At 44.6% G+C, this 12,500-nt stretch overlaps 1 protein-coding gene across 4 annotated transcripts in view; it reads left to right on the top strand.

Moving 5' to 3' along the window:
- Nucleotides 1-12,500, top strand: part of clcn6 (chloride channel 6) — a 162,676-nt gene that overhangs the window by 9,362 nt on the left and 140,814 nt on the right. For all 4 annotated transcript variants that reach the window (XM_050064609.1, XM_050064607.1, XM_050064606.1 and 1 more), the window contains exons 7-8: nt 2,237-2,343; nt 2,885-3,011. In XM_050064609.1, coding sequence (XP_049920566.1) covers nt 2,237-2,343; nt 2,885-3,011 — 234 coding nt within the window. The remainder of the gene's footprint in view (nt 1-2,236; nt 2,344-2,884; nt 3,012-12,500) is intronic.

Genomic DNA, 12,500 nt, shown 5'->3' on the forward strand with positions numbered 1-12,500 from the left:
TGAGAGTCTGCACTTTAAGCAGGTATTCATTGTTTCATTTAAAACCCATTGTGGTGGTGTACAGAGCCAAAATGACGACAACTGTATCATTGTCCAAATAATTATGGACCTGACTGTATATCCCCAAAGGAAAATTCCGTTAGAAACTGTTTTATCTATCTATCCTATCTATCCCAGCTAGAAACGCAGCAACAGGTCACTAAAAAACACCCAAATTTGTTGGCTGAGGGTCACACATGAGTGAAATCAACACTTGCAAATCTTCGCCTCCTGTTCACTTTCATTCAGTGTGAGCTGAGCTACGAATAAAACATTTGCTTCTGGTGGCAAAGCAAACTCACATCTTTGCATCACATGGAACTTTGTGGAACTCTGACCAGCGAAGTCACAGCCTCAACCAACGGCACAGAAGTATAGGTAGAAGAGATGTTGATGGTTGCCTTGTACAACCAGCTGATATTGTCCGTGAAAATACTAGGGCTGTAGTCAACCAAAGAAATTCTTGGTCGACTAAAGTCGTACATAATCTTCAACTACTTAATTACTCGTGGGGGGAAAAAAAATCTGCTCGTTATTTTTACTTCTGCGGTGGTGTGTCTGTGTCTGTGCAGTTACACCTCCAAAACACTAGGTGGCGGTGGAGGACTCTGTTAAGTGCTGTAAAATTTAGTTGATTCAAAACACACATTAAATATGGCTTAATAGATACAATTTAAAACAAAAGTGCACAAATTGGCTTCACTATAAATTGCAGCATTGACAGACAACCACTTGTCTTTATCTGGACACATTTCCCCCACCAATACAACATGCTAACATTATTAGCATAAGTCTATGGCATTTTACATTGTATAAATTAGCCTAGCGTCTAGCGATCTTTTCCTCTTCTCATATAAAACCAGGGACAACAGCAACATTAAACAAAGGTAATGTCACACAATTTGGCTCCATTACAGCTCATAAGATTCACCGACAAAACAACCGTCTTATACTAAACACGTTTTCCAAGCAAATACAACATGCTAACGTTATTAGCGCCAGCCTATGGTATTTTACATTGTATACATTAGCCTAGCAACTAGCGATCTTTCCCTTGTCTCATATGAAGCCATGATAAATCCCAAAGTATAAATCCCTGAAGGATAAATCACATACAAGACTTAAAATGATACTTTAGTGGAGGCTTTACTGTCTTAACAATTTATTGTTTCTTATCTGTGAAATACAAGTAAATACAAGCTTCCTTTCCACTGAGGGAAATGGTTTCAGCTTACAGAAACTCACAAGAGGTCTGCGTCACCGTGATGCTGAGCGTAGGGTGGGCGAGTTCAACTTTCTGTCAACAACAGGGGTGTTTTGAAAACACCCCCATTTTCATAGGTAACTTAGCCTGCCCCATTGTCTGGAAACACAGCAATGAATCGCTAAAAAATAACCGGTCTGGTTGTCTGTTGATCTATAAAGATAAAGTTTTCAGTCTGTTCATCTGACTTCAGCCATTTTGCAGCAGCAGCAAAATGTGTCTGGTGGACTGAAAAAGCTATTGATTATATAATTCTAGTAGACGACCTAAAGTTTAATATGTACTTGTAATATTAATAATTTATATAATAAAAAAATCAATAGTTGGCATTGTGTGACAGTAAGATATTGCCACACAAAAATATCGTGATACCATGCTGTATTGATTTTTCCCCCCACCTTTACTCTATACATCCATGGATTATACACTAATGAAAACATAGTTATGAATATTAAATGAAATTTCTGCCAATATATCCTCCTAAACCCTACACACGGAATCTTTAAGACTTGATTCTCATAACAGTATCTTAATTAACACCACAGATTATTTTACCTTCATTCTTGAAATCTCCTCTCTTTTTTCCCCTTACAGTAATTCTATGTACTTCTTTACCAGGATAGTACAATATGTAGGCCTGCAGTTTTTCTTTTGGTTTTGTGTTCTGCTTTCACTCAGTAAGTGTGCATTGTGTGAAGATTATTAGTGGTCCCTTGCACAGTTAAATGCAGAGTAGAGTAGTACCTGCTGGGATACAGCAAGGTAGCCATCATTCTCCATTCATTACAATATGTTCTGAAAATAAACCAGCTGTCAAATGTACATTATCATTGTGTTTGAACATTGTTGTATTGATACGGTAACATAATTCCCTAAAGAGACAGGTTTATCCTCAGTGTTGGTGTTTTTTTTACTTGAGCTGAACACCTCCAGCTATAGAGAAGTGCAGTGATAAAGGCTGTCTCCCTCTGTCTCTGCTGGAGCTCCTGGCTTTCAACATGACCTTTGTCTTCATTGCCAGTGTGCTAGTCCTCATCGAGGTAAGGCTGCTCAGATACAGTAGGTATTCAAATTTCAATTTTAGTGATTTTCTGCTGGCAATTAGCATCTGTGACCTGGACTTGAACTAGAACCTGCTGATCACTGTTTCCTCCTGAAACAAAGAAAAAAAACAAGTTCAGGTAAAAACTCCTTAAAATTTTAAGAAGCATATTTGTTACAATTAAATTCTGGCATGAGGTCTTAAGCCACTGGTGAGAAAAGTCCCTACATAAACAAAGAATGAGTCAAACATAAACTGTCTGCTGGACAGGTGTCCATCCTTTGGTATAAAAGGTCACAGACTGGTCAAGGTGGTAAATGTAGTTGCACTGCAGTATATGTGCTTTATTGTCATTACTTTACAGGAGAACATAAGTTTTATAGCCTTAAAGTGTTTGACCCCATTTCACCTGTTACCAACAAATTGTGACATGTTGTTCAATTTTTAATTCAGATAAACTTGTTGTGACACTAGAGAATACACTAACCTGTGATTTCATGTGATGATTCTTACATGCTGTTTTGGTGTTCTGTAATCAGCCAGTAGCTGCAGGTTCGGGAATCCCAGAAATCAAAAGTTACTTGAATGGAGTAAAGATTCCAAGAATTGTCCGGCTGCGAACTTTTCTCTGCAAAGCTGCTGGAGTCCTGTTCAGTGTGGCTGGAGGTAAAGTATGAGTACAGCACTAAATGTGTACAAGAGATGTGTTTTGATCAAAGTGGATGACCGCTGACATTTTGATTCCAAATCGCACTGAATGTTGCCAGTTTTCCGGTAAAGACATTGAAAATGTGTCACGGTTTTTTATTTTGTGTATGTGTAGGCTTTTTACAACAGTGAGAGCAGAGAGTAAAGGGAAAATGCCCTACAAACAAGGAACAAGAAGATGAATGTACAGTATATTCACATTTTCTTATGCAGTCTGATAAGAGATAAGCAGTGTTGCTCTGATTATTTAATGAATATTTAAAAGCACTGAAAACTCACACTGAACAAAAATGTAACACGCTTGTTTTTGCTCCCATTTTTCAAAGGTTTAAGTGAAAGATCTCAGACTTTTTTATGCACTCGCTAGACTTATTTCTCTCAAATTTTGGTAGCTCATTTGTTAAAATCTTCATTAATGAGCCCTTCTCCTTTTCCAAGATAATCCATCCACCACAAGTGTGGCATAGCAAGACACTAATTAAAAAGCTTAATTACTTAACAGGTGTGCCTTGGGATGGTCACAGTGAAATGTGCAGTTTGATCACACAACGAAATGACACAGATGTCACAAGTTTAAAGGGAGCGTGTTACTGGCCTGCTGACTGCAGAAATGTCCACAGAAATATTCTCAGCTACATGTAGTTAAATGTGCAGTTTCACGGGTTGTTTGTATAACCAATGCAATAACCAGAAACCACATTTGAGACGTTCAGGCATGAAAATCGCTCACCTTTCGCCGTTTTCAATACAATGTGAATCGTGTAGATCCGATGACAAAATATGTGGACACGGCGGCATGTTTTTTTGTTTTTTTTTACCTTAAAAGACTTAATATGCACATGTGGCAAACAAAAGAAATGAGTGTACGTTAACATATTCATATCTATAGGCCTAAGCCTCACACACGTCCATAGGCGTATATTTGTTTTACGGCGCAGATCAAGATCGAGTTCATCAATCTATGGTAGTACAGTCACCTGCTTAAAAAAATCCAGTAATATGTCCTGTTGTGACAAACAGAAAGAATTCAAGGGGGATTTGGGGGGTTCTCCCCTGAGAAAATTTTGAAATTCACACAGTGAAGTCCTATTTTCATGCAATTTCATACAGAAATAGATAAATTCAAGGACTTTCAATGACCTATGTACAGGGCTGGACTGGGACAAAAAAAAAATGCTGACATTTATGTATCTTATTTGTACGGAGTGAGTCCGCGCTGGAACGCACGTGCGACGGATCCAGTGGACATCCAGTATGCGGTCTAGGTGCTACCGAAGACATCAGACTACCAGTGAGCCGACTTACCTTTCTTCAAGTTCAGTCAAGCGCCTCTCAGTTCACTTGAAAAGTCACGTCCTCCCCGGCGCGTTAAACGGCCCGTAGTCAGCTGACTGTGAGACTAGAGCTGCCCAATCAAAGCGGAAATATGGATTGCGCACCAATCAGAGAGTAGTTTTCCACAGAAACATTTGGCTGCACTCCATTTCGCTCAACCGGTATGCCGGTCAGGCAGAGTCTGCCCCTCTCCTCTCCTCTCCCCTCTCCACCCACCCGGCGCGCCGGCTGTTTAAAATTAATTTAAAATACTCAGCTGCCAGCCTTTTTCCAGCGATAGTTGCTGGCGTGAGAATTAGTTGGGCAGAGTAAGACCGTGAGATGGAAGGTGAATGCGTGTGTCACACGCCAGATACGTGAGCGTTGGCAACCCTGACATATGCGCGTGGGCATTTCATGAGAGAAGTTGTCGGTCTCGTCCAATGGGGGATTGGCCATCGGGACATTCGGGACGAATCCCGATGGGCGGTCACCAAGTGGGCCGGTGGGGCTGGCCCGGTGAGACTATTGAATGTTAAGCTAGTTGCTAGCTGTCAGTACTGTAATGTGCGTCCCTCCCATACTAGTCTCGCCACCAGACAATCAGAGATCTCCGCCTTCTGATAGTCTGGGGACACTCCTTTCTAAAGTGTGTTTAACACACCAGCGAAAACTGCCGGCAACAAAGAAACGCCTCCTGCATTTTTGAAAAGGACACGCCTTCTCGGAAATGTGCGCTCCCCCTTTTCTCGTCCGCAAGGAAAAAAGCACACAGAGAGCTTGAAAATAGATGCCGAGAGATTTAACTCCGTTTTATCAAACGTGTGCTTATCCGTGAAGAAAATATTTTGCGAATGTCTTAGTTACAACATGATTAAGCTAACTGGAGTAGTTTCATGTCGTATCCGACAACGGGAGGCTTTTAACAGATGACGTCCTGATGTTAGCTTTGCTGCTGCTGTTAGCTGTCCCTGACAGCTGCAGCCACTGATGCTTTCTAGACATTGTGATTTCCCAAAACTGAATAAATACCACACATAGCAACACAGAACTGCTTTGCTAGCTCAATCATGTTGTAACTAAGATATCCGCTGGAAAAAATATTTTTTCACGGACCGTTTGTTGTGAGATAACTTATTGTTCATATGAGGCTGCCGTAGCCAGCGGGGGGCTGGGCGTGATACGTGATGACGTGACCTCAAGCCGGAAGTTTAGCAGCAGAAGTTACTGTTAGCCATGTGTTGTGTGCTGGTGAAATGAACGGAGTTACGAAGAATCCGTGTCTCCCTCCTTCCATGACATGGTGTCAGAAGTGAGGACTCAACGCTAACGCCGGAGACGAGATGGCTAAGTTTGGTCCCCCGGAGCCGTTCGACTTTTCCCACCTGGCGGAGTGGCCGGTGTGGAGGCAGAGGTTTACCCGCTTTCGTGTGGCATCGAAGCTGGATAAAGAGAGCGGTGCGGTTCAAGTGAATTCATTCGTCTATCCTATGGGGAGAGATGCGGAGCCTGTCTACAGTTCATTTGTGTTTCCTGCTGCCAGGGAGGCTATTCCACACCCCGAGTTTGACTTTAAAATTGTGGTGGAAAAGTTTGATGAACACTTTGTACCCAAAAGGAACGTCATCCATGACCGCGCCTGCTTTCACAAGCGGACCCAACGGGCTGGTGAGACCGTGGAGGCGTTTGTCCGGAGCCTGTATGAGCTCGCGCAGCACTGCGAGTTCGGCAACAGCAATGACGAACAGATTCGGGACCGCATTGTGATACTTTCAACATATTGTACCACAGTAGCCAGAACTATAGCTATAATATTATTACTTTCATTAATGTTGTTGTAAGCTACTGTCATTACCTGCATCTCTCTCTCTCTCTCTCTCTCTCTCTCTCTCTCTCTCTCTCTCTCTCTCTCATTGTGTCATGCGGATTACTGTTAATTTATTATGCTGATCTGTTCTGTACGACATCTATTGCACGTCTGTCCGTCCTGGAAGAGGGATCCCTCCTCAGTTGCTCTTCCTGAGGTTTCTACCGTTTTTTTTCCCCGTTAAAGGGTTTTTTTTGGGGAGTTTTTCCTTATCCGCTGCGAGGGTCATAAGGACAGAGGGATGTCGTATGCTGTAAAGCCCTGTGAGGCAAATTGTGATTTGTGATATTGGGCTTTATAAATAAAATTGATTGATTGATTGATTGATTGATTGATAGGAATATTGGACAAAGAGGTTTCACAGAGGCTGCAGCTCGAGGCGGATCTAACACTGGAGAGGGCGATCCAGCTTGCGCGCCAGAGCGAGCAGGTCAAACAACAGAGCGCGGAGCGTGTGGAAACTGGAGTGAACGAGGTGAGATGCAAACAGTACGGCAACACGAGACGGAGCTATGATAAATCACGACAGCCACATGGACGAAAATACAGCGACGCTAAACTGAACTGCCAACGATGCAATAGAATGCATGATAAAAAAGAGAGCTGTCCTGCCCGCAATAAAAGATGCAGGAAGTGCAACAAGATGGGCCATTTTGAAGTTGTATGCAAAACCAGAATGCTAAAAGAAGTCAGGACAGAGGCTGTGGCGGATTCGGAGGATGATACATTTTTCATAGGCGGACTTTTCCTTGGCACTGTAACCGAGTCAAAGCCAACCATCATAGAAGAACCAGACACAGATTAGGATGTCGAGCTGATGGTGAATGGTAACCCAGTTGATTTTAAAATCGATACTGGAGCTGACACAACTGTTATGACAGAAGAGACATTCAGTGGGTTACGGCGGAGGCCCAGACTGATCATTTCCAGGCCGACAGTGTACAGCCCGGGAGGGAAAGTTTTGTGTGTGGGAAAATTCCTTGCCACTACCATGTACAAGGGGCAGAAATATCAGTACTGGATCACAGTCATTAAAGGACAACATACAAGTAACTTACTGGGCAAGTCTGTGGCAAAGCGAGTGGGACTGGTTGCAAGAGTCAACGAAATCAACAGCAGCCTAACAGAGGATGTGTTCGGAGAAATGGGATTACTGAACTGTGAGCCTGTTAAAATAGAACTGACTGATGACGCAGTGCCATACAGTGTAAACACGCCACGCAGAGTTCCCTTTCCACTTCTCCCAAAAGTTGAAAAAGAGTTAAAGTGCATGCTCAGCCTGGGGATCATAGAGGAGGTCACTGAACTCACAGATTGGTGTGCACCAATGGTGCCTGCTCCAAAGCGCAACAAGGATGAGGTCAGAGTGTGTGTGGATTTAAAACGGCTGAACAAGGGAGTAAAGCGGGAGCGCTACATTCTGCCCACACTGGACGACATAACGCCCAAGCTAGCCGGAGCCAAGGTTTTCTCCACTTTAGATGCCTCAAGTGGGTTCTGGCAGATCCCATTGGACCCAGCTGCCAGAAATTAACCACCTTCATAACTCCCATGGGCAGATTTTGCTTCAAACGTTTGCCATTTGGGATTATATCAGCGCCTGAGATTTTCCAGCAGCTGATGAGCACGCTGCTCAAGGACCTGGAGGGGACCGTCGTCGTGATGGACGACATCCTTGTCTACGGGTCTAATAAGGAGGAACACGACCGCCGCCTGAATATGGTGCTACGCATGATTAAAGCTTCAGGCCTCAAGCTCAACGGAGCTTCAGACAGACAAGTGCCACTTCAGACAGACCGAACTACAGTTCTTCAGGCACATAATCAGCGCCGGAAACCGGATAACAGCAAAGTGGAGGCCATCACCAAACTGCCCAGCCCTACAAATGTGGAGCAACTGCGCCAGGTGCTTGGACTCATAAACTATGTGGGCAAATTCCTTCCTGGCCTGTCCACCATGCTGCACCCGCTCACGAGTCTACTCAGAAAAGAGACTGCATGGGTCTGGGCTGAGCCTCAGGAGCAGGCATTCAACAAAGCGAAAGCTGCGCTAGTGGCAGCACCAGCTTTATGTTACTATGACGCAGGCCGGCCAACCGTGGTCAGCGCAGACGCCAGCAGCTATGGCCTGGGCGCTGCCCTGTTACAGGACCATGAGGGAGAGCTGCGAGCTGTCGCCTTCTGTTCTCGCGCTCTCACAGATGCGGAAAAAAGATATTCCCAGATCGAGAAAGAGTGCTTGGCGTCTGTGTGGGCCTGTGAGCGCTTTGCCCGTTACATCCAGGGGATGGGCAGGGTCCGTCTTCAAACAGACCATAAGCCTCTGGTGTCATTAATTAACACATACGACCTGGACAAGACCCCATTGAGGTGTCAGAGGCTGCTCATGCGCCTAATGCGGTTCGATGTCATCGCGGAGCACGTCCCAGGTAAACAGCTGGCAGTGGCTGATGCACTCTCGAGGCAACCCCTGGATGGAGACCACAAGTCAGACACTGATGGTCAGGTCAGAGCATATGTGAACACTATGGTGGCTAGCAAGCCAATCAAGTCACCCAAGCTGGAGGAAATCCGCAGAGCCACACAGGGTGATGCCGAACTTCAAAAAGTGATCGCCTTCATCAGAAAAGGGTGGCCAGAGAGAATGGCAGAGTTCTCACCCCTGCAAGGATTTCACACAGCCAGAGCTCACCTTTCTGAATCAGATGGTCTCGTACTGTACCATGATCACATTGTAATCCCCACAGCACTCAGATCCGATGTTCTAAACCAGCTGCACGAAGGTCACCAGGGACTAACCAAGTGTCGAGAGTGAGCCAGGTTAACGGTCTGGTGGCCCAGCATCGGGGCCCAGATCACCAAGAAAGTGAGACCATGTGACTTCTGTGCAGAGCATAAACCCACACAGAGACATGAACCACTGGTAATGACTCCCCTACCCAGTGGCCCCTGGCAAAGGATTGCAGCTGATCTGTGCGAGCTGGAGGGTAAGAGTTACCTCATTGTAGTGGACTGTTTTTCAAGAGACATTGAAATTGCTCCTCTTACTACTACTACAAGCAGACAGGTTATAGGCAAGCCCAAGCACATGTTTGTGGGATGGGGAATTCCATTAGAACTGGTCAGTGACAACGCCACGCAGTTCACGAGTTCCAGGACTTCAAACAGAGGTATGGTTTCACCCACATAACCTCCAGTCCCCATTACCCACAGGTTATGGGGCCGCCGAGAGAGCTGTCCAAACACATCCTCAAACAGTCTGACCCCTGCCTAGCTTTAATGTGTTATCGCTCTACACCGATCGCCGCGACCGGAGCGAGCCCCGCTCAGTTGATGACAAGACAACAAATCTGTACCACTGTCCCAGCACTAGAGAAGTCATTGCTGCCACAGCCAGCCAACTGGGACCTCGTCTACCAGAAAGACGCTGCGGCTAAGGAAGCTTACAGGTTCTTCTACAACCGCAGGCATTCAGCTCGTCCTCTCCCTGAGCTGCACCCAGGTCAAAAGGTCAGGGTGAAGCTCGACGGGGACAAAGGTTGGAAGACACCTGCTACAGTCATCAGCATGTCTAAGGAGCCGAGATCCTATGTGGTGGAAATGGACAACGGTACAGTGACTCGTCGCAACAGGCGACATCTCCAGGCTGTCCCTGAGACCGCCAATCCAGTGGAGCAACAGCAGTGTGCTGCTCCTGTCCCACCACAGCATGACTGCAGTTCCCCAGCTACGGTGGTGGCGACTCCACAGGAGCCGTCACAGGGCCAGCCATCGCCAGGTCCCGCACCGCGGTCTCCTCTCCAGTCCACCACTCCCCGGAGACTGACCTCCATGGGCCGTGAGGTTAAACTGCCTCTCAGATTTAGAGACTGACAGAGACATTGACTTTTGGAGTCCTCTTTATTAGATCTGTGTGAGTGTTTGTTCTTACAGGAGACACAGACAAGGATGAGGACTGAATTTAAGGGGGGGGTTCATCCTCCTCTCTCTCATAAGGGCAGAATAATCCCTTCTCAGGACTGAGGGTAGTCTACCCTGATGACGTCCAGTGTTCAGTTGAGGAGAGAGAATGGGAGAGTATTATTATGAAAAAAAAAGTTATGTTTTATACTGTCAAATGGAAACTGATACTGTTTATGCATGTTGCGGTTTATTTACACTACAGTGGAATAGTTACAAATGTCTGCCTTTCAGGTAGCAGGTTCAGATGTAAGAGAAAAATGGTTTGCAGTTAAGTGGCAAGTAGTAATTTCACTGATTACTTATAATGTTTATTTCTCTTCTAAAAAGGGGAGATGTTGTGAGATAACTTATTGTTCATATGAGGCTACCGTAAGCAGCGGGGGGCTGGGCGTGATAACGTGATGACGTGACCTCAAGCCGGAAGTTTAGCAGCAGAAGTTACTGTTTGCCATGTGTTGTGTGCTGGTGAAATAGTTACGAAGAACCCGTTTCTCCCTCCTTCCATGACACCCTTTAATTAGTTATTACCCATTACAGACACCGCTAACGGCTAAGAAATAATAATGTTTGTTCAGTCATTGTGTTCATAGACTTTTCAAACATCAGATTAGTCTAAACGGTGATACAGTGATGTGAAAAATATATATATATTTTATATATATATATATATATATATATATATATATATATGTATGTATGTATGTATAGCTAAAAGCTCTGCTGGTTTTCTACCCAAAAGTATTTGTAAACAACAAGGCGATTCCCTCTATAGTCCGGCCGGACGGATGAGTCATGGCCTTGTAAAAGATTATGTTTGTTTCTTTTAGTTGGCGAGAATATGTCGCCGCAAACGCGACAAACATCCACTAACTTTGACGGCGTTTTCTGCGAGTGCGGCTGAGCCATTTTGTACCGCTACACGTGTTTCTAGTGGGACTATGTTTACAAGCACAAGAGTTCAGCGAGCCACCGAAGGACCGCCCTGCGGATTTACTATTGGTTCTGCAACGTAGGGAGTTTTTTTTTAAACTCTGAAATTGTATTCGCCCATCTAAACACAAAATCAGGGAGAAAGTCATCAGTCTTTAGTTAAGCAAAGCGTCTAAAGACTGACTTGTGAGTCTACTCCCATACTAGCTGTGTTCGAAATCGCACCCTATAGTGCACTATATAGTGTGTTCGCCATTTTGTAGTGTTGTTCCAATTCTCCGCAGTTAATTTCATTCACTATATAGTGGACTATAAAGTACCCACAATGCACAGCAAATGTGAGTGAACAAAAGATGTACCCTACATTTTACTCGCATATACCACAATGCAACGCGGTCGTCTTTTGCCAGAGGAGAAGAAGAAGAAAAAATTTCAGTTAGTGTCCGAAATCTCGTTCAGTCGTTCCCCATGTAGTGCACTATATAGTAAACACGAAATAGGGAATAGTGAGTGAGTGAGTGAGTGGACGATTTCGAACACAGCTATTGTTTGTTTGCTGTGAGATGTTCGGAGGGAACGTAGGGGTCAATCTTGTGTTTTGATGCTTGAAGGAGGAGATAAGAGCGGCCTCCTCCAATACGAAAGAGGCTCTCGTTTTTCTTCAAATCTGATTGGCTCAGCCGCAGTCATCAGTCATTACTCATGGCAAACCAGGCTAGTGTGACCGTTAGTGCTAGCTACTTAGAAAGGAGAAAGACAGAGAACATGGATAAAGCCGGTAAAAAAGAAAGGGTGGCGCGGAAAAAAACTTGAATAGAAAAACTTAAATCTTTACAAGAAGAGGCAGCAAAGTGCTCCAAAATAACCAACCTGTTTGGCCGCGGCATTGGTTGACGGGCTGAGGCTGCTGGTGTTGCTAACGACGGAGATGGAGCTGGAGCCGACAGTGCCATTATAGCAGTTCTATTATGTTAGCTAACGTTCGTGAGTGTGTAATGTGCAAGTTTGGCTTTGGCAAATTGCGTATTTCTTCTAGGTGTCTGTTTCAAGAGGCCAACTAGCCTACTAGGTATTGCAAAAAGTCATTATAATTTAAACCTGTAGTAAAAGAAAATATGTGCTTGCTTTTTTCCTGTGGATGCACGCAGTTAACGTTAGGTGGTGCTCCCAGTCCCAAGGACAAAGAAGCTGAGGGACAGACTAACCCCAGTCGTGATGAGAAGGAGGATGAGACCAGAAATATGACAGGTGCAATGTGAAGGCATAGCCTACTATGCATTACATTTTAGCCAGAGGAAAACCTTTTTAGTAGTACTAAGTGGGATTTATTTGTTGTAGTAATAAGTTGACTAAAAGTTGACCATAGGGCCTATT

The sequence above is a fragment of the Epinephelus moara genome, chromosome 16 (assembly GCF_006386435.1).
Source record: "Epinephelus moara isolate mb chromosome 16, YSFRI_EMoa_1.0, whole genome shotgun sequence".
Taxonomy (NCBI): domain Eukaryota; kingdom Metazoa; phylum Chordata; class Actinopteri; order Perciformes; family Serranidae; genus Epinephelus; species Epinephelus moara.